Raw genomic sequence first — 27,166 nt, forward strand, 5'->3', positions numbered from 1 at the left:
CCGTGCTGCAGCGCCCAGCCCCCTGGGAGTTTGTGCGAGCGCCTCTGTCCCCAGCTCAGTGCCCCGTTCCCATTCCTGCCAACAGCCCTGTGCCAGCCCCAGTGCACGTCCTGCGCTGCCTGCAGCTCCTGCGCCATCACCAGCTGAAACACAGCGGCTCTGGGGCTCAGGAGCAATTGCCTGGAGCCCCGGGCACGTGGGCAGCTTTGCCCAGTGGCTGGCACTGGGATGCAGGCACTGGTTTGGGGTGGGTGCACCCACTCCTGTCCTGGGGAGGGGGAGACAGTGCAAGTTCCCTTCCCTGTGCAATCGGTGTATCCCTGCTTTGCTCAGGCCCTGCTCCCTCCCCGGACCCCATACGCCCCACAGCTCTGCTGCTCATGGTGGGAGAAATCAGCTGCAATAAACCCTGGAGACAGACTTTGCTGCCTTGTGTCTACCTGCCGCCGTGACACTGCACACACACATGGGAAGAGTCAAGGTCCCAGGGTGGTGGAGGATGCTGGAGGACACCATGTTCATGGTGGGGTCCCAGTTGCTGCATCCCCTGTCTGAGACTCACATTCTCCTTGCTCCACTCCATGCTGTGGCTGGGAGAGCTGGAGCCCCTGCCCCATCCTGCAACAAGGGCTGGGGGGGGCTGTCATGTAGCCCCTGAGGGGCACGAAGTCACCAAGAGCAGGGTTCATGCCATGGGGGATCCATCCCTGGGGTGGTCCCCGGGGTTCCTTGGCAGCCCAGGGCTGGGGGCTGGGAGGTGATGCTTTGAGGCCGCAGGAAGGTGGGGAGCCCCAGGGTGAGCAGGGCTCTTGGGGCAGCCCCACAGCCCGCAGCCTGGGCTCCCCGCAGCGGGGGCCAGGGGCTGCAGGGCTCCTGGGGGCCGCAGGGCATTGCATCATGGCCAGTGACTTCCCACTCTGTAGCAGGTGATGTTGGGTGGCCGGGACCCGCCAGGACCCAGCTGGCCATGGGTGACCTGCATGTTGGCCGGAGGCCAGGGAGCACACGGGGCTCAGGGACAGCACCTCCTCCCCAGTGATCCAGACCCGTGTTCACACAACCCACCCTGCAGCGATGGTGCAAGCGTGCTGCGGTGGGACTGTGCCGTGACAGGCATGTGGGAGCCCTGAGCACTAGTGGGAGTGCTGGGCGATGCCCAGTGCAGGCGCCCAGCCTGCCCAGCCGGTGGCCGGGGCGGTGGCCAGCAGGCACTGAATGGCCCCTCTCCCCTCAGGGCTGGCAGCGCTGTGCAAAGCACCCAGAGCTTCCCCGAAGCTTCTCCAGCATCAAAAACTTGCAGTTTCTTTATTTAAATGTAGCTGTGTTTTATTAAAATTCCCTATTTGATATTTTCCCTGCAATCCCACAGATTTTTTTCATAAGAAACCTGGCACTGCCCTAGCACGGCTGCTCACTCCATATCGGCCTGTACAAACACGCTGGAGATATGGAGTAGGTATTAGCAAGTTGTAAGTGTTGTTTTAGACACGGGATTTTACCGGAGGTTTTAACAACTGCTGAACTGAGAGCCAGTGTGGGTGGAAACACCTCTCCAGGTGTAGGTGTCAAGGCCACATCTTCAGCAAGTGGGGCTAATTCAGATTTACTAGGAAATAAGCAATCTTTATTCTTCCCCCACCCCAGCTAATGAGGGGGTGACAGAAACCTTGAAGAGAAAGGGACTGTTTATTTATACAGCTAAGAATAAGGACATTTTCCCATGATGCTCATACAGGCATTATATTTCTAAAGCACATTTTATTCTCTAGAGCAGATATGTTTCAGAAGTACAGAGTTTGCAATGTTTTAGTCTGATTATAATGCAATTAAAATAAAAACAGCTCAAAGGGGAAGAACCCAGCAAGGGAAGCAGAGGAACTCTGCAAAAGAGGCAAAAGAAAAATCTCTTGGCAGCCCAGGGTGTGCCCTGCTGTCACCCACTCCGCTCCCCCCAGCAAAGGGGCCCAGCAGGGCACTGGTCTGGCCCCAGGCCCTGTGCAGACAGGCAGTGACGAAGCCCTAGCAGTAGGTAATGGGTTTGATGAGGATGGCAGAAGCTTTGCAGTTCCCATTGCACAGGCTGCCCCATGTTATGCTCCCCTTGACGTTCAGCCGTACAGAATAGCATGCCGAGTACCACCACCCGCCCCCGTAGCTGGAGGCACAGTTCCCACTGTAAGTGTCCTGATCCAGATCTTTAGCGGAGAACTTCATGTTGTCGTGCACAGTGCCAGGACTCTTTGAGGCCATGGCATCTTCCGCTGTCCCCGAGTATGCTCCCAGCCTTAGCCGGTAGCCGTGGGACTCATCTTCCACACTGAAGAGGTTGTAGTCTGCAAACTTGGTGTTGTTTGCGGCATCCAGGATGACAAACCTGACCTGGTAGACCTTCTGCTGGGAGATCTGATGGATGTACTCGGTGCCCAGCCAGTACTCGGTGTGCACGTTCCCAAAGCCGTACTTGTAGGTGCTCCAGGACTCGGCCCAGGTGATCTCCGTGCTCTGCCGGTTCCTCTGGATGACCGTCCAGCCCCCATCCGTCACATTCATTTCACAGTACACCACGATGGGGTGCAGTCCTGTGGGCTGGATGACATAGACACCGCTGGGGTTGCCAGCAGGGATCTCGCTGCAGTCCTTGGGCCAACCTGGGGCAGGAGAGAGGGTGATTTAATAAGACCCTGCGCAACAAGACAGAGGCACATCCCATAGTCCTCCTGTGGCTGATTCTGCAAGACCAAGATGTTAATGAGACCTGGATTGCCTGAGGAGCACAGATCATATGAACGTCATCCTCACCTGAGCACACAACACCTGCATCCTCGCTGTGCCCGCAGTTGTGCTCTCCCCAAGCCCGCAGTGAGCACTCAGTGAGGAGCTCCTCCTCCCCATTGCAGTTAACATCGTCCAGCCAGATAGTCCCAGATCCACGCCCAAAATAAGCATTACTTGGGGCTGATACTGCCTCTCCACAGCCGAGCTGCCTACACACCACAGAGGCATCTCTCATGTCCCAGCCGTCATCACACACTGTTCCCCACTCATTGCGGTACCAAACCTCCACCCGTCCGGAGCAGTGGCTGGAGCCATTCACTAGCCGGAGCTGACCTGGAACATAGAAAACAACAGTAGAGAGGAGATTTGGAAATGGGGCGGGGGGGGGGGTGTCATCAAAGAAAGCTTGAAACAGATCAGGAGGAACTTTCTGGCTCAAGAAGTGGAGTCCAGGCAGTAACATGTAGGGCCTTTACACCTCTGATCTTGCTCCCAGCTGGGGAAGGTGCCTAGGAGCCTTTGTCTTCTGAAGTCTCCATTTCCAACTATTTTTGGTGTGTTGTGGCCCCAGAGACTGGGTATGGGTTTGCCATGTGTTCCCTCAGCCAAGTGGGCATCAGCCATCCTCTCCCACCACTGCAGGAACTGTGTTTCACCCTCCTGGGACTGTGAGTACCCCAGGAGCAAGGCTGAGGGTGAGACAGGGGGTGGTGCAGTCTGGTGAAGAACCCTCAGACAAGGGTATTTCACAGGAGAAGACCACTTTTCTAGTTCTTAGCCATGGGACAAGCGAAATAGCTGGGGATGCTGGTGGCAGGAGAACCTTTCCCTTCTTCTGCATCTTTCCCAATGACTGTCCCTACCATCCTCCCGCAGGACAGGCGGTGTGTGGGGAGGGACAGCCTTGGCTTCAGGAGGAGATCAGAGCAAACCCTCTGGGCTTCTCCACACCTACACGTGAGCAGAAAGGCCTGTGACTGCAAGGTCCCACCAGACATTTGGGGAAGGGCAGGTGACTCATGCTGGCGCATGCATCTCTCTTGAGGGATGCCGGGGCTCTGCTGACAGCTTGTGGGGAGCACTGGATTGGAAGATGCCCTCCCGGACAGCCCGCTCTGGGGTGGTCCTAGCCATGTCCTGCTGGCAGAGGTGGAGACCTTCCATGTACCTACCATTCACTAACGTGTTCAGAGCAGACACGGTGTTATTCGAGACAGATTGATTGAAGAGGGACAGGCTTTGGACGGTCCTGGTGAGATGTGGGGCAGGCAGGGCCAACACACAGGCAAGGAGCAGGAGGGGAGCGCAGTGGACAGCTGGGGGAGGAAGGGACAAGATGAGAGTCAAACAGAGCATCCCACTGCTGGTGTGAAACATGCAGCAGGGAACCAGCTGCAGTGAGGCGAAACAGCTGCAAGTCACCCCAAACCTGCGAGGACAGCATGGGATTGCCTTTCGGACACAAATCTTGTAGCCGGACTCTTTGCTGTCCCCAGGCTTCCTGGCAGAGCCCGAGGTGCCCAGGAAATTTGGGGAGCAAAATCAAGCAATCACAAGAGATTCCTTTGCACATCAGAAGAAACTTCACCAAAGTTTTTATCTTTAAGCACAAACTTTAACAGAAACCTTGTGGAGTATTTTCTGCCCCTCCAGCTCACTAAAGAGCTAGATGGTATTTCTACACTCTGGAAAATCCAAATTAAAAAAACAAGTTATAATCAAATAAATATAATAATGTTATTCAACTTAATTATAATAATCGTTATACCAAGATTAAAATCTGAACATTCATTTAAAGATGGCATCACAGCTGCACCTCTGGGGGTTACAGCAGTGTTGGATTGCAAAACATCTGGAAAGGGATGACTCTTCCAACAGTGTCACTATTTTGGACATCCCACAATGATGGACCCTTGGTAGCAATTGGAAACCTATGCTTTTCATACACCAGTAAATTCAATCTTACACTTTTAACACATTTACACTCAGATTTATGACTCTGCTGGGCTAGAATAAAGCACAATGACTATCTGCTAGACATGAACCTGTCCCTTCCTTTGAATGTGTCCCTGCTCTGCCGGGACAGAGGATTACTCCTGGTAGATGAGTTGCTGCAATGTTTTTCTTTGTTCAACGTCTTCTCTGCCCCCACTGACCCATTTGCATGGGAAACGCCACTCTCACATTCCCTCCGTAGGTTTTGCCCTCCTGCTCCTGAGTGCAGCCCTGGGTAGACCCTGTTTGCAGAGACCCGCCCTTGCTTCGCCTGGACCCTGAGCCTTGCTGAAGCTCTTCCTGATGCGCTCGCAGTGATGCAAGGTACGGAGAGCCCCTGTCCCTTTGGCCAGAGCAGCGTGGTGACCAGATCTGCAGGACGGCCAGCAGGTCTGCACCCCCCGAGTATGACCCAGCACTGGTCTGACCCTCCTCTGCTCCCCACTCTCTGGGACAGGGCTGCACGCAGGTTCCCTCTTCCCCCACTCGACCCCTCCTGAGCTCTGCCCTGATGCTGCCCAGGGAGCTGCGGGCCTGGGCTGAGGACAGACCCAGGGACTTGCACATCCCTCTCAAACTTTCTCCCTTGCCCTGGGAGAAGCAGCGCAGACCTTGAGTCTGCCCCTGCTTTGAGCCCTGTGTCATCTCCTGCCTCTGTGGTAAGTCTTCCATCCATGGGAGCAAACAGACGGCTCTGCCGGGGGGAGGGTCTCAACACCCACCCTCCGCCAGCACTGCTTCTGGGGGTCCACAGGCTGGGGAACCCACCCTGCCCTGCTCCCCACGCTCACACTCACCCATGCCGACTCCACGGGGACACTTGGAAGTCCAGAAAGTTACTGTAGATATGCTTTGAGTCACAAGATTTATAGCTGCGCCGTGCCAGGGGAGGAGTGCAGCTGACACTGCTGCCGCGGGTCCCATCCTGTTCTCATCTTGGGGTGTGTTAATGAGCGGCTGGCAATAGGGCTGTAACCTGAATGGGCACTTCCCCGCGGCAGGGATGTTCATCTGCTCTGATAAGAGCCCTTATCAGGACCTGAGCAAATACAGCCCAGGAGCAGCAAAGGCATCCAGGCACTTCCCATGTGTCAAGCAGGACTTTTCCTGGATATGCCACCAACGGGTGTTTGGAGACATTTGCTGAGCTCCCTCCTGTCACCTCCGCAGGGCACAACCCTGGAGATCCAGCCCCGCTCATTACACAGCTGAGCAGGATCTGGGGTCCCTCCTGCCAGATCCGTGCAGAGGTGGACAGGAGCTGGATGCAGCAAACCAGCACCATGAAGACCCCAGGGATGTCCCTGCTTTCTTCTGGAGCAAATACACTGCATGGCTCAATAGTGGTCGTAGGCACAAAGCAGAACCAAGCAATGGTGGCAACCGTCCAGCTTCTTACGTCTGGGGCTCATGTCAAGAAAGGTTTTAAAGGAACTGGACCCGTTGAAACATAAGACTATTTCTGTCTGAGTCTCCGATGAAGGCAGGTATCACTCCAGGGAGCACCTGGTGCTGGGAATATCTCCTGCCTCTTCCAACTGAGAGTGCAGAAATTGTGTGGTCCGCAGCATGTCCTCTGCATGGGGCAGCTATGTGCCACCAGCGATCACTGTGCAAGGCCCCTGCTATCTACAGTACAACCTACAGTGACAAATGACACTTTTTGGCCAAGCGAGTTTTGAGCTATGGTTGAAAAAAAATACTGAAAAAACATTTTCCAAAGTCTCACATTTGAAAAATGACTGAATAATATCAGCAGCTGCAAAATGTCATCTACTGAGAGAGCAAGAGTTTCAGGAAAGAAGGGGCTTTCCCCAGCAAGGCTGAGATGAAGGTGAAGGTGAAACACAAGTTGTATTGCTTGCACAGAGAAGTCCAGATTACCCCAAGACACTTCCAGAGTTACTCTTGGGCACTAACTTGCAGCTCAGCCATTGCAGTAGAGCAAACAGGGAGATAAACAGGATTTCCAAAAAAGTTAATAAGTGAATCAAGAAAGTAGGAGATTTTTTTCCCCACGTACTCTGCCTGTTACTTGATGTTTCAAAAATATTTTCTCTCATAACTCATTTCTGCAGAGATATGATGCTTGGACCATTACCTTGGGAGGGATGGGATGTTATCCCATTCCCAGCATTTCTGTTTCATGACAGGTGCATGTAAATGCCACAAGTCAGCCAGAACTGCAGCCCCTAAGGTGGCCACGAAGCCATGCGGAGCTCAGAGGAGTCCTGTCTGAGAAGTCGGGGGTGTCTGACCTGTGGAGTGGGGTATCACCAAGCAGACAATGCTCTTTCAGAGCTCTGAACAGACACCATGGACCCATGACTGCTGACCACTGCCAGGGTGGACCCGCACGCGCAGACCTCCCCTGCACCTCCTGGCTGCAGAGACCACCCAGATGTGGCTGAAGCGGCTTCGTGGCAGTGTGGAGCTGCCCTAATGCTGACAAAAAGCAGCCTCCAGCAGCCACAGCCTCCCCAGCCCTCCCAGGGTACAGGCATGGAACAGGGGCAGCCTTGGGCGCTGAGCAGGCAAGAGGCAGCTCCCACCACCGCAGGGATGCCCTCGTGTTGGCATGGGCTTATTGAGCAGCTGCTGCATGCCACTAGCAAGCTGTTCTCCACTGGTCTTACGGGCATTTGCTTCTAAGCAGATATTTCTACCTCCCCTTCCTTGACTTTTTTCTTTTCCTTATTGGCCTCTGGAGCATCTGCAAGATGGGAAATGTTTGTCTCCCAGCTGTGAGGTGTGAGCAGTGTTTTCTTTTCCCAGCAGAAATCTCAAAGCACATCTTGAGTAAAGAAAACACTAGTATCTACACTGTCATGTACCTGTGCACACACATAAAATTTTACTGCAATGAATGTTTCACTTTCAGTGCCTATTTCCAGCATTATAAACTAGGATTAAGTTTGTGTAAAGCAAATATTAATGTGTCGGGAAGACTGAACTCAAAGATCTAATATAATCTCAGTATGGGCAAGCTCAGCTTGTAATAGCTGATAAACTATCTTCATGTCCACCAGGAGAAAGGGGCCTTGGGTTTCCATCTCATTGAAGGAGGAACCTTTTCCTCCTTTTTGGTTTCAATGGCTTCAATCCCTGCAAGTGAAGATGGCCAAAAACACCATTTATGAACACTTCACTGCTTGCTGAACCCTAATTCAGAAGCCAGGGCCTTCCCGGTGAATTTGCATTTGTTTTGCACAAGTGTTCCTGATCTTTCCTCTGACCATCACCCTTTCCTTCTGCCACTTGACCAGTTTGCTCTGCCCCTGGTGCTGCCTGTGCTCGTGCAGGAGCTCCAGCTCACTTGTCCTTTCCTCCAACATTGCCGGGGAATTTGAGGCTCTCCCAGGATTTTGAGCAGTGAAAGAGTGGCCTCTGCCTCTCAGGAATAACACATCAGCTGATCCACTTCCATTTGCTTTCATCCAGGCCTGTTACAAGGATTTTGCTTTCCCCTTCCCATGTCAGACCAAGACAGCGGCTGACTGTCTTCCCCTTCCCACCCTGTTGTTGGGACCCACGCAGGCACTGCTGAACCTTGAAGAGTTCACCCAAGCAGGAACCATCCCCGCACCGGCATAAATGAGACCGTCGAGGTGACAGACCAGTGGTGTGGGGCAGAGCAAGCAGGAGGACACTGATGCTCTCCTGCATCCCTCCAGCAGCAGCCAATGCCTGGGGTGACATTTGCTGCCAAGCAGAGCAAGCCTGTAACAACCACCTGCCCCGGGAAACTGCCTCTGACCCCAAATCTGCATGCAGAGGGGATGGAGCATGAAAAGGATCTTCCTGACCCCTGCCAGTGGGATGAAATGTGGGATTAATTAAAATCCACCATGTACAAAGCAAACAAAGATAGTCAGCAAAGGCTGGGAGTGTCCCAGCCTGCATGGGCTTTCCCAGCCTGCATGGACTTCACAGAATCACAGAATCAGAATCACAGAATCGTATAGGTTGGAAAAGACCTTTAAGATCATCAAGTCCAACCGTAAACCTAACGCTACCAAGCCCACCGCTATACCATGTCCCTAAGCACCTCATCCAAACAGCTTTCAAATACCTCCAGGGATGGCGACTCAGCCACTTCCCTGGGCAGCCTGTTCCAGTGCTGGACAACCCTTTCAGTGAAGTAAAATTTCCTAATATCCAGTCTAAACCTTCCCTGGTGCAACTTGAGGTCATTTCCTCTTGTCCTATGGCTTGTTACTTGGGAGAAGAAACCGACCCCACCTCTCTACAGCCTCCTTTCAGGCAGTTGTAGAGAGCGATGAGGTCTCCCCTCAGCCTCCTTTTCTCCAGGCTGAACAACCCCAGGTCCCTCAGCCGTTCTCCATCAGCCTTGTGCTCCAGACCCTTCACCAGCTTCGTTGCCCTTCTCTGGACACGCTCCAGCCCCTCAATGTCTCTCTTGTAGTGAGGGGCCCAAAACCAAACACAGGATTCGAGGTGCGGCCTCACCAGTGCTGAGTACAGGGGGACGATCACTTCCCTAGTCCTGCTGGCCACGCTATTTCTGATACAAGCCAGCATGCTGTTGGCCTTCTTGGCCACCTGGGCACACTGCTGGCTCATATTCAGGCGGCTGTCAACCAACACCCCCAGGTCCTTCTCTGCTGGGCAGCTTTCCAGCCACTCTTCCCCAAGCCTGTAGTGTTGCATGGGGTTGCTGTGACCCAAGTGCAGGACCCGGCACTGAGCCTTGTTGAACCTCATACAATTGGCCCCAGCCCATTGACCCAGCCTGCTTAGACTTACTGCTTCCAGACTTACTGCTTCCACACAGAAATCCCAGCGTCGCATCTGGCCATTAAACCAGGAGGCCATTGGCCTCTTCCCTTATGGAAAACCCCAGATCACCACCAGGAACTGCACCACCCTACTCTCTGTCCTATTGTGGTTATGGACTGAAGGTTCATCATGTAAGCAAGGCTCCTGCAGCACATCCCACCCCTCCTGGTTGTGACCATGGTGCTCTGCAGGGAGGGAAGAGGCACCCAGTGGTGATCAGAAGATGCCATGGGGAGCAATGCTGACACCCATGTGGTAGAAAACCTGACCCTGCAGCCCCTGTGGCAGCTGGGCACAGGAATGAGCAGAGGGACCTTGTGCAAGGTGTTTCTGGTCTGAACTACGACACAGAAACATCTCACATTTGTCAGGAGGCTGAGCCCCTTCCCCACGGCTGTCTGGGGCCAGGGGACCTCCGAGGCTGGTGGGACCCACTGAGAATGAGCTACCAGAAATCAGACTTCCTGACACGCCAGAGAGCTGACCCCAGTGGCTCCCACCGCAGGCAGGAGCTGCGTCTGGTTCCCCTGGGAGCCCAGCACAGCGCCTTCCCACATCGGGGTAGCTCCTCTCTCCCCTTCAGAGCATGTCTTCTGTCCCCCTGTGAGCCCAAAGGACAACATGAGATACAGCAGGTACAATATAATCACGTCACCTACCTGCAATGTCCCGATTTCCTCCTAAACGCCCTCAAGACACAATGTGACCATTGACTTGCACAGCGGTCACAGTGAAAAGGAAAACAGATATGCATAAGCACTGGACCAGTGTGTAAACTTGTCATTGAGAAAGAAATTGCTTAAAAAGCAGCGATTTAATGACTAGCAAACGTGGACCAAGAAATATAATCCTCTGAATGGCTTCATGGCTGCTGGAGAGCAGCAGACGTGTTGTACAGTGATGCCATCTGCTGCCTCCAGCCGCCGGCGAGCTGAAACCTGGGAGCCCGCTCTGCAAACAGCCACAGCAGGTTCAGGGGTGGAGGGGCATGCTGCTCATTACTTTCCATCTTCCAAAACCTGGACTTCATTGCCACAGATGAACTGATTAGCCAGCCAAGAATGAAATTAAGTGCTTTTACAGTGGTTCCTCCGTGCTGTTCATTTAAACCACTGTGATGATTTAACACTTGGTCTTCCCTGATGGGGAAGGAGAGTCCCTGGTCTGCCATGTGGACTCTGCATCCACGAAATTTCAGCCTGGGGAAGGGCTGGGATTGTTAGGAGCCACCTTGCAGGTAGGGCAGGTCGTTGCTGATCTCATCACCACTTTGTGCACTGCTACTGCAAGTCCTCAGAGCAAACAGGTTCAAGGTGTTCACAGCGTGAAGACACAGATATCGTGGACAGTCTTTAGCAGAGAGACAGGTTTGAACACGGCTTTTGAAAGGTGGCATTGGGACTGGACTGAGTGTGACAAGAGCTGTTCAGGGGGAATTTTATTGGAGTTAAAATTAAAAATGTTAGCCAAATGCTCTAATTAATATCCCTTTTTCTCCCTTATTCCTATCCATATATAACAGTTGTGCTGAGCATTGGTACCTCCCTGGTGTCCCCAGCACCTGCACATCAGCTGCGCTCTCCCCCCAGGGGGGCCAAGCTGTTCCCTTGGCCAGGTCCGTGAGCGTTGCCGCTCGGCACGGCATGCACAAGGTCACTGCAGGGAGCAGGGTTCACAGGGATGAAACACAAGAACATTTGAGTTTGCCAGCGTTATTGGTAAAATCCAGCTCTCCAGACAAATCTTCCCAATGTATTCCAAACCCAAGCATGGAAGAAATAAGATGATACAGATGTCTTCATATCATCCCAGGGCCATCCTCCAAAGAGGCACTTCTAACACCCTTTTACTTTCAAGCCAGTGAATTTTCATATGCACTTACAGCATGTGCAGCCCCACAGCGACGTGGATGCCAGGTTTTATCAGTTCAGCGGAACATCATTTGCTTTACAGTGCTACAACACTCGATTACAGCATCCTCTTCCCTCTGCCCATAGATAGGAAATATTTTGAGGTGAAGGCTACTTGTCTCATGAAATACCTTCCCAGGTGTTAGGCAGCAAAGTGACTTTTCTTCCTACCCTGTCTTAATAATTTGGCTATGGCTACAGGCTTGGCAGGGCTTAGCCAAGCCCCAACTGCAGCAATTACTGCCCCGTCCTGGTTCCTGCATCTCAGGAGCCCACAGGTTCCCTCCAGGCTGGCCCTTGCCTCGGGATGGTTTCAGCAGCACCATGGTTCAGCCCCATGGTCCTGCTGCAGCGAGAGGTGGTGGGTGGCTTAGGAGAGGCTCTGGCTTCTGGGGAATCAGAAGCAAAGCCTCAGCAGGGGCACAAACTCCATGCCAGGCAGAAGCACTGCGTCCATCAGCTGGGATCACCAAGCTTCCCCAAAAAGTGAAAACCGATTAAACAGCAGCTTGACATTGTCTCCTCTTGGCCAATGCTGAGTGTTACAGTGAGAGCTGTGATACAGCGAGAGCTGTGTGACTTGGCCCTAGGATGGGTGTCTCCTCGCTCCTCTCAATTCCCCAGTCATGGAAACACAGTGCATATGGAGGAGCTTCCCTGCCCACTCCCCAGCCTATAAAAAATGCTTCTTTTAGGCCAGAGCAATTTCTTACCAAGTAGGGATCAGCAAAGAGAGGGGAGAGGACCCCTTCTCAAAGAGACCCTTGGGTGCCAAAGGAAAGGTGCTGTGGTCAAGTGTAAAGGCCATCTCCAGGCTCAGAGGGGGCCACAGCTCCCTGCTTCTTGTCCACATGGGTACAAAAGAGGCCCCAGCACCTGCAGGATGCCCCACAGCTGTGACTGACCCCAAGGCAGGGTTTCCCCTTGGCAATGCTCAGCTGTGAGCAGATATTTCCTGGCCAGGACTTTGGGAGTGTTGGGGTTGAGCTGTTGAGCGGGGTTTGCCTGTTGCACACTTCTGCGGTGTGGCTGCCTGTGCCGTGGTGCCCATGTCGAGCCCTTGGCTGAGGAGCTACTGAAATCTGGTCATGGGGATGGCATTATTGGCTCTGATAGTGAAACAGTGACTGAAAGCATGTAAGTATGTATATTTGTGTCTGGGATGGCCATCTACTGCCATCTCCCTGAAAACAGTACCTGAGGACTGGCGCTTTGGTACCAGGGACGGTGCTGCCCCAGCACACGCCTGTTCAGAGGGAAGGCTGCCGACAGCCCCTCCTGTTTGAGCAAGATCACCAGCCCAAAAACATGCTCCAGGCTCACAGGTACAGAGTAAAGCTGGAGCCTTTTGGTCCAGTTTAACAGCTCACTGATGCTGGAAAGAAATGAGAGTCCAGCTGAATTAGTCTCCTGGAGCCAGGATAGCTCAGCCCCGAGATCAGCATCCAGGAGACAAATGTGGCCTTTCTCAATCACCCACTGAGCCTGTCCAGCACTGCAGGGAAAGGAGGGGTGACACTGGCACACCTGGGGATGCCTTGCCACTAGGAGCAAAGACAAAGAGCATCTGTAGGTGTCTCCACGGGATCTGCACCCGTCGCATGTGCTATGAGCCAGGAGCCAGGCAGTGCTCGCTGCCACACTGGGAGAGGGTCAGTGATGCTGGTGCTGTTTGGGGACATCCCCTGGCAGCCCTGTGTGAACTGTGGCACATGACAGGGTTGGGGTTTTCCCGCAGCTGGACCCCCATGAGCTCATCAGGTGCTGCTCTGCCCACCCCACCAGGATCCTGCCTGCCTGGCAGGGACACGGATGTCATTGCACCACGAAGCAGGCGGCCATCTCCATTGGAGGTGATTGACTGAAATCAGTCGGGAAAAACTGACAGAAAGTTTAGCACAGTCTCCTTGGAATATATCAAAGCAGCGTCAGTCATCTAATAGGATAAGTAACGTAAGCTGTGTTGCACAAAGAGGCGCGCTAATGGGATATCGCTTTATGCAGGAGACAGTTTGATATATCTGGGCCACTGCTAACTAAATCCTCCCTGAAGTCCCCTCTTTGTGGCTCTTCTGGCTCCAGGATTAATCATCTCTCTCCTTTTATCTGAAAGACATGAGGCCATCGGCTGCCTGCAGCTCCCAATGTGAAGCACCACAGGAGCCCACGTTACCCTCTGGGGAGCATCAGTAGGGACAGCACAGTGGCAGCCTCGGCCACCCACCCAGGGGCTGTGTCCTGCTCTCAGATTCTGCTTTATGGTGGCTCCTGCCTGCACGATGCCCAGGGAGCTGACGCTGAGCCAGGCACTGTGGGGTCCAGCAGGCACTGGGGTGCATTGCAAGCCCTCATTTTGGTTGCTGACAGCTGCCTGGGGTGCAAGGGAGAAACACATCAAGACCCACATGGCCAAAGTTGCATTTAGGATCATAACTCAGGCTCGTCCTGACTTTGGAGCACTTGGGGCAGGGTTGACTTCTGCTAGTCCATGAATCCTCCCCAAAACCAAAAGTCTTCCTCGCAGAGAGTCACAGGGCAGGAGAAAAGAGGAGAAAAGAGACTCACAGAGAAGGATTGAAATGCCCTTCTGAAAGAAACCACAGCAACCTCAGCTGCCTGTGTCTCAGGGGATAACAGGCCAAGTGGCCCCAGAAGGATCCAAATGTCCTCCAATTTTGTGCAGCTGAGGCATGAACCAGAGAAAGACGCCCTGTTTTACACCAGTGCACAGTTAAGCAAAGCCCTGCACAGAGACAAGCTCTGAGAGCAGCTGCAGGACTTCCCATCAGCAGAGCCGTTTGGGTCCTTGCACTCCCCCTTACTCCTGTGCATGCATCTCATTCCATCAAACCCCCGTTTCAGCAAGGTGCAACATCCATTTGCAAGACCAAGACTCACGGCCCAGCAGGGCTTTCTGCTGCAGCCTGCAGTTTTGGTGCGAGCATTGAGTGCTCCAGCTGGAAGGTGCTCACAGGCTCCGAGCTGGGCCAGGGGCCTCGGGCCAAGCTGCAGTCACCCAGGAGAGCAGTGGCAGCAGAGCATGCACCAGCCTTGCTGCCACAGGGCTGTGATGCTGCCACCAGCCTGGAAGAGCAGGACAGGGTAACTGGGAGGTCTGAATAGTCATGGGATCTGAATGAGGAACATCCTTGCTCAAGGCGTAGGAACACAAGAGGAAGTAGTTTTCAAGCTCAGATCCCAAGAACAGACGATAGATCAGCAGGACGCTGTGTCCAGGGATCCTGTGTAATTAAAGGTCCATCAAGGAAGGGAGTAAGTGACCCAAAGAAGGGCTTTGCAAACCAGCAGGTCAAACGTCTCCGAGTCAAAGCGTGTGTTTGGAAGCTGCCAGGAATGTCACCGGTGCTGCACCTCCCCAGGTGCCCTCAGGCCAGGCAAGCCGGGGCACGAGCCCCTGCTCTGCACTGCCTGGCTGTGAGCCGGACCAGTGGCACAGCCAGCCCTGTGAGCCCCACGCATCACCTCTCCCACTGCCTGCCAGTTCCTTGCTCCTGTAGGTCACCAGCTCCTCAAACTCACTGTCCAAACACTCATGTACCAGACTTGTAAATCTTCTGCTTTTGTCTCTGAAGAGGGAAAATCTGAGAACATCCTCAGAGAGGCAGTTTTATCTCCTCCTTGTATTCAACTCATTTTCTCAGATAAATCCCCTTAGTTCCACCAGGGTTTAACAGGAGTGGAAGGCTGTCTCAAATGAGTCCAAACACTTCTATTTCCTATATGTACATCTTTCAACTTTAAAACAGCCTTTTTAAGTGCCACTGCTTCTTCAACAGCCTTCAGCCTGAGACAGGCATCAAAGGAAGAACTGGCCGGTCGGGTGAACAGGCTGCCTTCTCATCCTAAGTTTGCAAAGGAATCACGAGATAACAAATTAATTCCCCAACTAATGTGAATTTTTCATGCTGAAAGGGTTTTCTACAGCATCCAGTCTGAGGAGTTTTTTGGGTGTGCATTTGTACATGGATTTATTTCCCTGTAAAAACTGAGATGGCATCTGGCAGCTATGATGTAAAGGCACCGGTCTTCTACATTCACAAAGAAATATTTGAAAAGAAGCTCTTTGGGTTGCAACAGTTTCAAGAACAACAACGTTTTCCATCCTTAAGTAGAAAAGTGACCAAGAAATAACTGACAACTTCAGTACAGTATTATATAACCATAAACATTTGCAAAGTTTAAAGAATAAAGACTACAAAGCATCTACTAAAGAACAGAATTTCAACAGGGGGATTTTTAGAATTGCTTATGCAATTTTAAAGAGAAAAGGGATGAAGAGGCTTCATTTCCCAAAGGAGTTTATGGCTCTGCAACATGACTACAGCCATCATTTTTTGGAGTGCTGAGCAGAGCATTGCGACAGCATTTTCCAACTACAAAGTTCTGTTTCTACCCTAAAAATAACCCCAAGAAGTTTGCTTTCTTGCTTTGAAGGTCAGATCTTTCTCTAGCTCTCATGCCAGGGATCATCTCATTTGAGAAGATGCTCTTTTTGGTTGACTCTCCAAAGAGAGAGTCAAAGCTGGCCCAAAGGCCCAGCTGTCTCCGGATTTACAAGCTCTATTTGCAGTGTATTTGCGATCTGAAGTCTTCTTGCAGGTGCTCTGTGCAGCACCACATCACTAACACTCACACTGATGACCATCTTTCGAGGAGAACAATAAAGGGAAGAAGAATTCTGAGCCCAGGACAGGCACCTGGGAGGTGAGACACATCAGCTGTGCCCAAAGAGGTGGCATTGACTGGCGTGTTTGTTGTTTGTCCCCTGTTGAGATAGAACCTAGATGGGTTCAACGTTTTGCTTAGCAAACAATCATTTGCCTTCATGCCAAGTGTAAAAGTCATTTTACATGCCTCCTGATCTGTAAAGGCAAGGACAAGTTTGGAGTAACCCAGAATTAGATCCCAAGGTGTTGCTGGTTATCTCCACCAGCCTCTGTGAAGGGCTGTGCATCGAGGATGGCTCCTAGCACCCTTCCAGCAACTGTGCCCCTTGCTCAGCTCTGCTGTTCCTCCTTTGAGCAGAAAACTGCCCCACTGAGAATGTCACCTCCCACAGACCAAAGGGCAAGAAAGGTGAATGAGTGTAGGATGGGAGATGGAGAGAGGGCAGAGCCCCTGTGCTGGGCTGGAAAGAGGACAGAGAGCCCCAGGCAGGACAAGGGTGTCTTGGGGATACTGGTGCAGGTGAGGGAGGATGGGGACTTAGGGGAAGGACGACGGTGGCTGAGGGCTGGAAGTGGGGAGCAGGGAGACAGATGGGGCTCCTGGTAGGGGCAGGGGTTGGCAGTGATGATGGTTCCCATCACGTGCTCCCCACTCGAATGCCAAAGGCACCAGCCATGGCTCCACTTGGGAAGAGGCAGCCAACAGTCAGACTTTGTTACAGTGGGCTCGATCCTCACAAGGATGCTTTCATCTGACTGTGATAAAAGCCTTCAAACCTGGAGGAGCTGAAGCTGCACAGACCTCCCATCTCCAGGTCATCTGTGGTGATACCTCCTTGACAGCAACACTGTCTCATTGCTGAGATTTGCACCATTAATACGTACCCAGGAACACTTGTCTGCTGAGCACAGACTGTCCTAATTGCTGATGGCTCACTACCCCACTTTTGGTATCTCACAGAATAGGACAGACCATCAGTCCCTGCAAACGTAGCTTTCTCCTTCCCCAACAGAACCGAACATACAGCCTATGACTTGAGTTTCCTTGCAAGCCTCAAACTGCCCTTCAGGAAGTCTCTGGTGCCATCTGGGGACCGGTTGCACACATTGTCCAAATGCAGGACTGCCATCTCCTGGGCAGCTGGGAAACTTGGTGTGCAACAGCCCCAGAAAACCATCCCAGAATAACTCAGACGCAACGTGGCTGAGAAGCCGCTGCGATGGCAGGTACTGTCCATGAAGACAAACCCAACCTTTAGGTACTTCAAAAGCAGCTGCAGTAGGAGCTCCAGGGTCAATTAACAGCTCTGTGGCCAGCATGTGTTTAACCCGAGCACTAAGTGGAGCACAATTCCCACCACCGAGTAATGCATTTTTGCTCTAATGCAAAACATAGCAGGCCATTGTGTAGTGAAAGTCCCTGGAGAGCCAACTGGGCTTGAACAGACACCCTTCACCATCTCACAGCACCTTTGGTGCAGTTTCTTGCACACTTTTTCCCAGCCTGAAATACAAATGGAGGAAAGCAGACCTTCACCAGTCAGTCCTGCACCGGTGCCAGAGGGTTGCTGTGCCTTGGAGCCTGCCAGTTTGCCATGGAAGAGCATGCACATGGCCCAGTGCTGGACACAGGGGAGACAGGCAGCTCACCCTCCCAACCCTCCCCACGGATCCTGCCTCCCTCGGCCCCCTGCCCTGCCTCCAGCTCCCCTGGGGCTACTCCCTGCCCAAGCACTGGCTTCGTGCCTGCTGGCCTCCCTGCCCGCACGCTGTCACTCCCCATGGCCGGACCCCTCGTGCAGCCCCACAGTGTCTGAGCCCACAGCGGGGCCATGCTTGCTCACCTCTGCCTTTCAGCCAAGCACCTCCTCCCCAAACTACACTGCTCCCCAGGTCTGTACCTGCCCCCCAAAATCCCAAACCCCTCCCGGTTTCATTATACTCCAGTTTTCCCTCTCCTCCCCACCTTGCCCTGCAGCCCAACGAGGCAGGCACGAGCTATGGGAAATTTCAGCCCAAGCAGTTACGATCTGAAAAAATGACATGTAATGAAGCCAAGCCTTATGGGAAGCACCCCACAATCCTTTTTCACTGGCTGTGAGCTGCCTGTGCTTTGAAAATGACTCGTATAGCACCTTACGGAAGTAATGGGAATCCTCAACAGCCGTTCTTAAACTCACCGCTAGATTTATGGCATTAAGTCTCTGTTCTGGTAGCAGCAGTAAAATAAGAACAAGTGCGACCATAATAAAGCTTTAGATACCTCAGCATTAATTCTATGGTCTATTCATGTGTGCAGAAATTAGGGGCAGACGCTTACTTGGAATAGAAAAACTATGGAGGCATTGGCAGTGCTCCCAGAGAATCATTTAGGACAGCCAGGTGCTCCCCACCATCCCTGTTTGCTGGGCGTGGTAGGATGACAGCAGGAAGCTGGGTAGCCCGGGGGGTCCTGCCCCTGCCCATGCACCAGGCAGGATGGGCAGGGGCAGTTTTGGCAGCACCACGGCAGGATACAGGAACAGCATGAGAAATGAGGGTCAAGGAATGGCATTTGTTGGGACAAAGCCAAGCAGAGGATGCACTACGGGAGCAGACAAGGACGTTCTAATTGCATGGACGAACTTGAAGGTGACCGGGCTAGGACTAAGCCAAGCACAGCAGGACACCGATGTGCCTTTTCATGTAGGAAGGACAAGCCCAAATTTAGTCCAAACATAGAAGCCAAGTTAAAGATACCAAGTGTAGCAATGCAGTGGAAAGGGAGAGAGACACTGTGTCTAGCAGCCCTCTACAAACTATCAGAGAAGCCAGTTAAATAACCACTCTGACTGCATTTCTCCTATTAAGTGACCCTGTGAAGTAATTCTTGCTGCACAACATGGCACTTGCACAGGAAAATAACAGGAGATGAGCTTTGTCCTCCTCAGCACCCACGGCCAAGTGAGGTCTGGCAGTCATCCATACACCCCAGCTCTCTCCAGCACCTTGTAAGAAGCATCCGGGGTGCAGCTGATTTCTGTTATCAGGAAAATATCGTCTCCTCTCTCTAATCATACTGTTGGATCCATACATTGCATCATGTGGACAGAGAGGGATGCATTTGTAGCTGCATCCATTGGCAGGCACTCTTATTCTGTTAATTAATTTTATCCTTATATTACAGTATTACCACTATCTCCTGCCTGTTAAACAACAATTTAAAATGCTGTGGAAAATACAGTTGACTTCTGTATGCCAACAGACACTATGTTCTGTAGGTTAACTGATGTGTTACAAGGATACTCAAAGCACAAACCTCTCTGTTTCCAAGATTACAAACACCTCAAACAAACAAATGCCCTGTGAAGTTAAATGCTTTTATTACTCCACCAGCAGAAATGATGTGATCCTTCTTCTACTAAAGCAATCTGGTAAATACATTATAATAATCTGGTAATTACAGTCTGGTAAATATTAAGTCTGAGATCCAGATACTCTCACGTCTGCTACAGAAATGAATGACGCTGTTGGTTCTGTTGCTCAGGAGCAGAACTGGTTCCAGTTTGTACGTCCACTCGTGCCAAACCCCCAGGGCAAACAGCACCCAGTGCAAGTGGGAAACACGGGTGTACATGTACCTGGCAGATAGCAAGTGGGAAAGGCCAAGGAGCAGAGGGACAGGGGCTGGAAGAGTGACGTGGACAAGAAGTGGGCTTCAGAGTGGACCGTAGGTCCCAGGGCTGGAGACATGACAGAAGCCTAAGCTTTGCCTTGAGAGGGCTCTTATGAGCTGTTCTAACTTATATTGAAATAAACGATATTTCTTAGTAAGCTTCAACTACATTTTGGGACAGCTTCAGGATTTAAACAATACATAGTTTATACATAAAAGGGATCATTGAGGACCAAAAATGACTGGAAAAGCCATGAAAATACCAAAATCCTGCTCCTGTTTCTCAACAGAGATGTTTTCCACAGAGACATGAAGACTTGTCAAACACAAAAACTGCATATTTATATTTAAGGAGTGATAAAGTTTTCCATGTTATACATATTTGTAGGAACATAAAATTGACATCTCCTGGTATCTTGGGTTACAGCTGAGGCCTGGGGACACAGCATAAGAAAAGAGACGGGAAAACTCAATGAGGGAGTACCCACAGCAGTTTAAAACAGTAATATATCTGATTAATCATCTTCTGCATTATACCCAGGGAAGTTAGTGGTGAGTTACATACACTCTAGGGTCCTTTCATACCATTGAAGTGATGGGAAAAGGCCTTTGTGTTCCTGAGAACTGGGCTATAAGTGAGCACCACTGAAGAGATCTCCATCAAACCAAAATGGCTTTTCGTCCATTCAGTCCAAAGGGAGAGTGCAAACTTTAATTAACTCAATAGCTGTCAAGAGCTCAGAGACTTGCAGATTAATGGCGCTGGCTGCAAAACTGCAGGGTACCAGCACTACAAGACAGCCCTGCCACACTGAAGACTGGCAGGGAGCAAGAAGAGCTGGGTAAGAAACTCGCCTGCCCTCCTGGTGACGTGCTAGTGCCAGCGGGGCTCCTCACCATGTCCACAAGAAAATGTCAAAGCTCAGAAGAGCCAGCCTGAGCTGTTCGGTACATGACGAATGCTGGCCATTTCCAGTGGGCTCCTTGCACGGAGCTGCAACGTGGAGTTTGGGAATAGGAAGGAAAATGCAGTGAGCTCTGGGGGCTGTAGGGCATCTCACCTGGGAAGTGATAGTACAAACGGCACAAAACCTGCCTTTTTCCACGTGCAAAGTCAAGCTGCAGCTATGCAGGGCTGTAGCAACGCACAATTTCTGCCATGCAATAGTCAGTACCACCCTGCAGCAGAAAACCAGCAACACAGGGATGTCACTCAGGGAAGACACCAGAACAAGCCTGCTGTGGGTCCACAGGAATGGAAAACCAGAATGCAAGTCACTGACAACCCTAAATATGCTTCTGCATATCAAGCACTGGCACCTCTCCCTGCTAGCTTGCAGGTGACATAGCTGAGCTGGTGTAAAGTTATCTCTGACCAAGGGAGGAGAACCCACATCACCCAGCAAGTGCCAGTTTCTCCAGTAAGGCACGTGGATTCTTAGCACACAAAAACGTGGGCCTTTTCAGGATATACCTTCACTATGGGCTTTGTGACTCTCAGATGACAAATGCCATGTGGGTGGAGAACATCTAATGCTCAACTGTCTTAACTCACAGCCCTCATCTCAAATCCTAGATTCCCTTCCCTGTCCTTCCCTGGGAGCTGGACTGTTGGGACTGCCAGTGGCCCACTTGCTGCCAAAGGACACATATTGGACAGATCTTCCTTCCCTTCTTTCTAATACAACTAGGGCACACCAAACAAAAAGCTAAAGTAAAAATGCCATGGTGGGCAGAGAAGTCCTCCCAGGTTAGAAGATGCAAAAACTGAAGCAGTAACTGGAGACGTAGTCTCCAGTCTCTATGGGCATTATGATCTGCTCTTGGATTTCGCAGGCATTTAGAGGCATTTCTGCATGAAATATGAACATGCCACAGTGCATTGGTTCCCACGTGGCCCTCCTGTGCGTAACCAAAAAGCAAAACCTTTTGGCTTTTGTCAGGCCAAGAATGGCAACCTGGTGCCATTTTGATGGCACCATTCCTTTATGCGTCCAGGCACAGCTGCTTCCCACCACAGACACCCAGGTCTGCACTGAGGACAAGATGCCTTTTTCTTCACCTTCAGACTTCATGCCCTTGGTTTGCCTATGGGATCTTCTCAACTCCCATTTCCAAACCCAACTTCTTCCTGTGCCGAGCCTCTTGCCAGGACAGGCAGGTTGAGCTGCGAGAGGTCTTGAAAGAAGTGAAGTACAGCCACAAAGCCCCTGCTGCCCTGGAGGACATCGTCATGCAGCCCAGAAGGGAGGCAGAAGCCTGGAGGCTGGTGCAGACTCTGCTTCAGGGTGTCCCCTCTCAGCAGCCCTGGGAGAGGAGCAAAGAGAGTAGTGAGCAGGGCTTGCCGGAGAAGGTGGGTGTGAGGAAGGTGGATCTAGAGGTGGAGACCTTTGTTCCTGGCCAGCCACAGGGCAAAACAGCCATCATGAAAGCTGTCTGGCAAGCATCGGAAGTGCTAAAGCAGAAGCATCTGTGTGTGGAGAAGGATAGGAAGGGTAGGGACACCCCAATACATCTAGGGAGTGCAGTGGAGGATGGGATCATGAGGGGGTAACTGGGGGAAGAGAAGGGAAGATGGGCACAGGAAGGCAGTCCAATACCACTCTATTGCTGGGTCTTTTGCACAACCTGAAGGCAGAGAGTGTATTTATATATATTACTAAAGGGCACTTTCTTTCTCAACTCATTGCCTGGCCCCTTCAAACATAAGAATAGCTGAACTAAATCAGATCAAGGGTCTATTTAGCCCAGCATAATCTCTGTGATAGCTGCCCTGAGTCTCTAGAGAAGCGCAAGAACAGGGCAATGAGATGTTATAATTTCTGTGAGAACTTTTGAGCCTCCAAATACCTTCAGCTGAGGGATTCTCTGGGCTGGATGTGGTTTCTGTCCTCCCTTGTCAGCTATTAAACTAGGGAACGGTTTCTTGGCTATCACAGGCTTTCCTTTGTGCTGGGAAGCACATGACATCATTTATAGAAGCTCATAAATAGCAATGGGTCTCCCAAGCCCCCATGCTACTGTCTCACTTTGACACGCTGCCTTGGAGGGACAGGATTCAGGTGACAGGGTCCTTCTCCTTCCTTGAAGTGGCTGCCTGGATCCCGTCCTTACCAGGCTAGAGTGGGGGGGCTGGCAAGGATCCTCCTGCTCTTCAGGGCTCCGTTTGACTAATGCTGCAAATTGCTGTCTGTAGCAGTACCGCAGCATGAGCAGCAGCGCTGCACCAAAGATTTCAGGGCTAAGAAGGCAAGGGGGAAGGTGCGGCAGTGGAGTCTGCTGTTATCCAGGGACCTGGAACCTGTAGGGTGTGAACTTGCAGCTGCACCAGCTCTCATATCCCTGGGTTGATATGGCGGGATTTCCCGTGAGCACCAGGCTCCTGGCTGTGGTATCCAAAAGATTTTCTGGCACTACAGCTGTTATTAGAAGCAGCGGTGGAATTACTGAGGTTGTGGACAGGTAGGAGGCTCCTGATTCTCCCTGCTGTGATAACAGGAGTGAGACTTTGCCCCAAGAGAAGAGCCAGAGATACCAAACACTATCCCAGAGGACAGCTTGAGTTTTGTATACTTGGAAAGTGCTTCGGCTAAGCATGTGGAAAGACTTCAACTGGGAAAGGAAAATTCTTGATTACTAAGAATCATTTTACTAAGAAGAATTTTGAAAGAAATTAATGTTTTGGTAAGTAACTCAAATATAGGAAAAGAACAACAGCAAGCTCTGCTTGTGCCTTGGCTTCAGGGATGCAAAGAAGTTGAGGAAGGTCACTTTGCAGAGTGCAGCAAAAATACATGAGAGCAGTCAGTGTGATTTCATAAAATGCAATTTCAAAGCTTTTGGGAGTGTGTGAGGAGCTAAAACACCTGCTAAGCATAACCTGCGGAGTACACACTGGCAATGGTGTATCTTCATTTCGGCTAAGGAAGCAGGGGACTGGCACCGCAGTGATCAGGAGAAGCACAACTGTCTTACAGCGACAGTAACCAGGAACGCTCTTTGCAATGCAGCAAGACAGATGGATGCACTCTTGCACCTAGAGGGCTGCAAAAAACATGTCACGGGCTCTTAGAGATGTGATACCATCTACCAACACAAGGGGTCTGTAGCTTCTTTGAGGGTACCTGTTCCTTGAACCCTGCACAGATGCCACCCACCACTTCAGGCATATTGTACAGATGTGTACAAGGAGGTATTGACCTTGAAAATGGGGGGACATTTGGCTTGATGGACTTATGAAAGTTGCTATTGCTCTCAGAAAGGAAATGGGCCCAGAATAAACTTTACTGCTTGAGCTGAGGGGCTGAGCACAGATACACACACACAGGGCACAGCCCTTCAGCACACTGGGTTTCCTTTTCTGCTTGAAAATGTGTGTTGCAGGGCACAGCGTCATTTCTTCAGCACAGAGGACGGAGCTCAGCCTCCAGCAGAGGCTCTGCACTGGAGGTTAGCTGCTCTGGAGGCCTGCACTGGGGTTAGTTGAGGCTCCAGGCTGGGCCAGGGCGCAGAAGTCTACAGAGGGAAATGTCTGGAGTAGATACCTGTATTTATCAGATATTTTCTGCCAGTGGGAATGTGAAGTGTTGGAGATAAACATTCACCTACTGAAAAACTGGCTGAGATGGAAACCAGCTTTCAATTAGAAACTAGGCTTTGCAGGCTGAGAGCAGCAGTCACCAGCACTATCGCTCCACGGGACTTGCAGGTTCACTACCAAAGTCAATCTTGGAGCAGCAGCTGTGCAGCAACACCTTCCTAAGTCTGTTCAGGCCAACAACCTCCCCAGCCTGCATGCTGCTGGAGTGAGATCACGTTTGGAGCTCTGGTTCAGCATGTTAGATAAACTGAATAGATAAGGAGGCTGACATTTGAAAACCAGTGTTAACTGCACCCCTCCGGCAGCAGGGATGCACTGGCAAGTGGACGTGCTCTGTGTATACCTGATGTATGACTTTCACTGTTGCTAAGTGATCGACTGCTTTACACCAGGAGAGCATCTGCTCACAGCTGCACCATGCCTTTGCCCCGTGTGTCACATCTGCTCACTATTCCCGAGGAAAGAACTCATCTTTCTAGTAGCCTGCCTGGAAATGAAGACTTCAGAAGCGAAAATCATGCAAGAAGGGAATGCCTTTGTTGGTCTGAAAGACAGGGATATGGAGTCCACCCCTGGGTCATTTAGGAGATGGATAAATGGAAAAGAACGAGCTCTTGTTAGGTCTGGGGATTCACTTATTTTTCTCTCTGCTCAGCTTCAGCTTTTTAAAGCAATGGGCAGTGTTAGGAACCAGGTGCTTTGTCTCCAGGGAAATCCCTGAGGGCTGTTAGGCTTCTCTCCAGATCAGCTCAAAGGTCGATACCACCTCGCACTCTGCACTGCACTGTCCTCAGGCAGGACACTTCAGTCTGCTCCTATTCTGCAGTCCAGGAGTGAAGCAGAGAGAAAAAACACAGCACCCGTCAGAGGCAAAACTACCACTGTGCTCTGAGGGAGTAGGTGCGGCAGAGGCAGCCGTGGTGCGACAGCTCCAGCAGCAGGAAGGAAGCTGGCTGACAGCAGGACGAGACGGAGATGATAGCCACAAGTAAGGGCTGCGGCACTCGCTTGCTGCGCTTGGCAGGTGACTGCAGCAAGAGGAACCACCCATGTACCCAAAAGGACGGCGTTGAATTATTTTGGCTGAATTATACAGGGGAGCTGCTTAGTGTTCAACAGTGGGATCTCTGGATTTAAACATGGATAGGGTCACCGAGGGAGGGATTTTCATATTCTCTGACCATACCTAAATGCTGCAACATTTGGCAAACTTCCAGCTCCACTGTTTTAGTGTCCTCCTGTCAGGTTGGCTCCTTGCCCCTCTGAACCACTCTCTGCACCCAGCCCAGCTTGACCTCATCGCTCGTGGGCCTGGTGGGAAGAACAGAGCTCCAGAGATGAGAACAGCAGCGCTTCATACACTGTCTTAGGGGTAGTCTGGGGAGCTGAATTTATCCCACGCAGCTCTAACTAGTTTGCCAAGGCTGTTTCTTTTCATCTTCAAGCAGCCACAGCAGGGCTACACAAAGCAGACCTATTCCTCAGTGCCACGAAGCAGCGGCGACACAGGACCACTCAAATATACTTCTTTAATACACTAGATTTTACATGAAGGCTGCTTTCCTAATCACTGAAAAAGGGGTTAGAGGGAGCACTGCTGCACTTGTATTTTTGCTGCAACTGCTTTTGGCTGGCAGTGCTTGACCTGCTGCCTCTATGATCTCTAACACACACTGATAATGCAAAACTGCCACATACACCGTTTCTTCTTAAAAAAAAAAAACAAAAAAACCAAAAAGAAAACCATAAAAAACCAAACCCACAACTCTCAAGTTTTTGTCTTTCCTCCTCTCACAGGAGCAGCACCACGGGGTGCCCGGGCCTCCCGCCTCACTGCACCCGAAGCGAGGGGTGTGCTCGGACACCGAGTGCCACGAACCGCCCCCACGCCAGGCCCTCGGAGCACGGGAGCCTTCCCTGGCCCGTCACCGTCGCGGGGCCGCGACCCGGGGCCGAGCCGCCTGGCGCGGGGCCGCTCAGACGAGCCCTGGCCACCATACAACGCTGGCTGCGCAAACGGACCGCACCGGCCCAGCGGCACCGGCCGCGCCGCCCCGAGGCGGCGGCCTCCCTCCTCATCCGCCCCAGGGCCCAGCCCGCCGGAGCCGCCGCTTCGCCCCCCGCCACGGAGCGGAGGGACCCGGCCCGCCGAGGCGAGCCCAGCGCTGAGGGGATGCTCCAGTGGGGGCCGGGCCGGGCCGGGCCGGGCCTCCCCACAGCTCCGCAGCAGCAGGCCGGACCCGCGCTCCCTGAGGGGCGGCCACCACACAGGCGCACGACCCCCACGGTCCCACAATGCCCCGCGCGCCCCTGCCCCTTTAAGAGGTGGTGGGGCGGCACGAGCCGACCGCGGAGGACAAAGCCCGGCGCGCGGCCCCGCCGCGGTACCCGGATGGGCGGGGGGGCGGCGGCGCGCCCCGATTGGCCGCCGCGGGGAGGGGGGCGGGCGGATAACGGGGACACAAAATGGAGTCGTGCTCTCTGCCACTTACATAACGCGACCTCTCACCTCGCGTGCGGTGCAAGCCAACTTGCTGTGCCGGCGGGCGGGGCGAGACGGCGCGATTGGCAGGCCGAGCAGCCAATCCGAAGCCGGCAGCGCCGGCGGCCCGCCAGTAGGTTTCCGGGACCGCGGCGGTGGGGGCGGGTGCTGCGGGGCGGGAGGCAGGTTCGGGTGCGCGCGGCGAGGCTCGGCCCGCCGCCCGCCCGGGAGGGGGAGGGGAATCTCCCGCCATTTTTCAAT

General features: G+C 52.3%; 1 protein-coding gene across 1 annotated transcript; it reads right to left on the reverse strand.

The window, feature by feature from the left end:
• Positions 1-1,732: 1,732 nt before the first annotated feature.
• LOC140661065 (uncharacterized) lies at positions 1,733-27,158 on the reverse strand. Its single transcript, XM_072882662.1, has 4 exons — positions 26,933-27,158; positions 3,948-4,091; positions 2,800-3,108; positions 1,733-2,648 (listed from the first exon to the last, which is right to left on the reverse strand). The coding sequence occupies exons 1-4, from the start codon at positions 27,156-27,158 to the stop codon at positions 2,020-2,022; spliced, it is 1,308 nt and encodes a 435-aa protein (XP_072738763.1). The 3' UTR covers positions 1,733-2,019.
• Positions 27,159-27,166: the final 8 nt, after the last annotated feature.

Source organism: Ciconia boyciana, chromosome 17 (genome assembly GCF_034638445.1).
Source record: "Ciconia boyciana chromosome 17, ASM3463844v1, whole genome shotgun sequence".
In the NCBI taxonomy this organism is placed as follows: Eukaryota; Metazoa; Chordata; class Aves; order Ciconiiformes; family Ciconiidae; genus Ciconia; species Ciconia boyciana.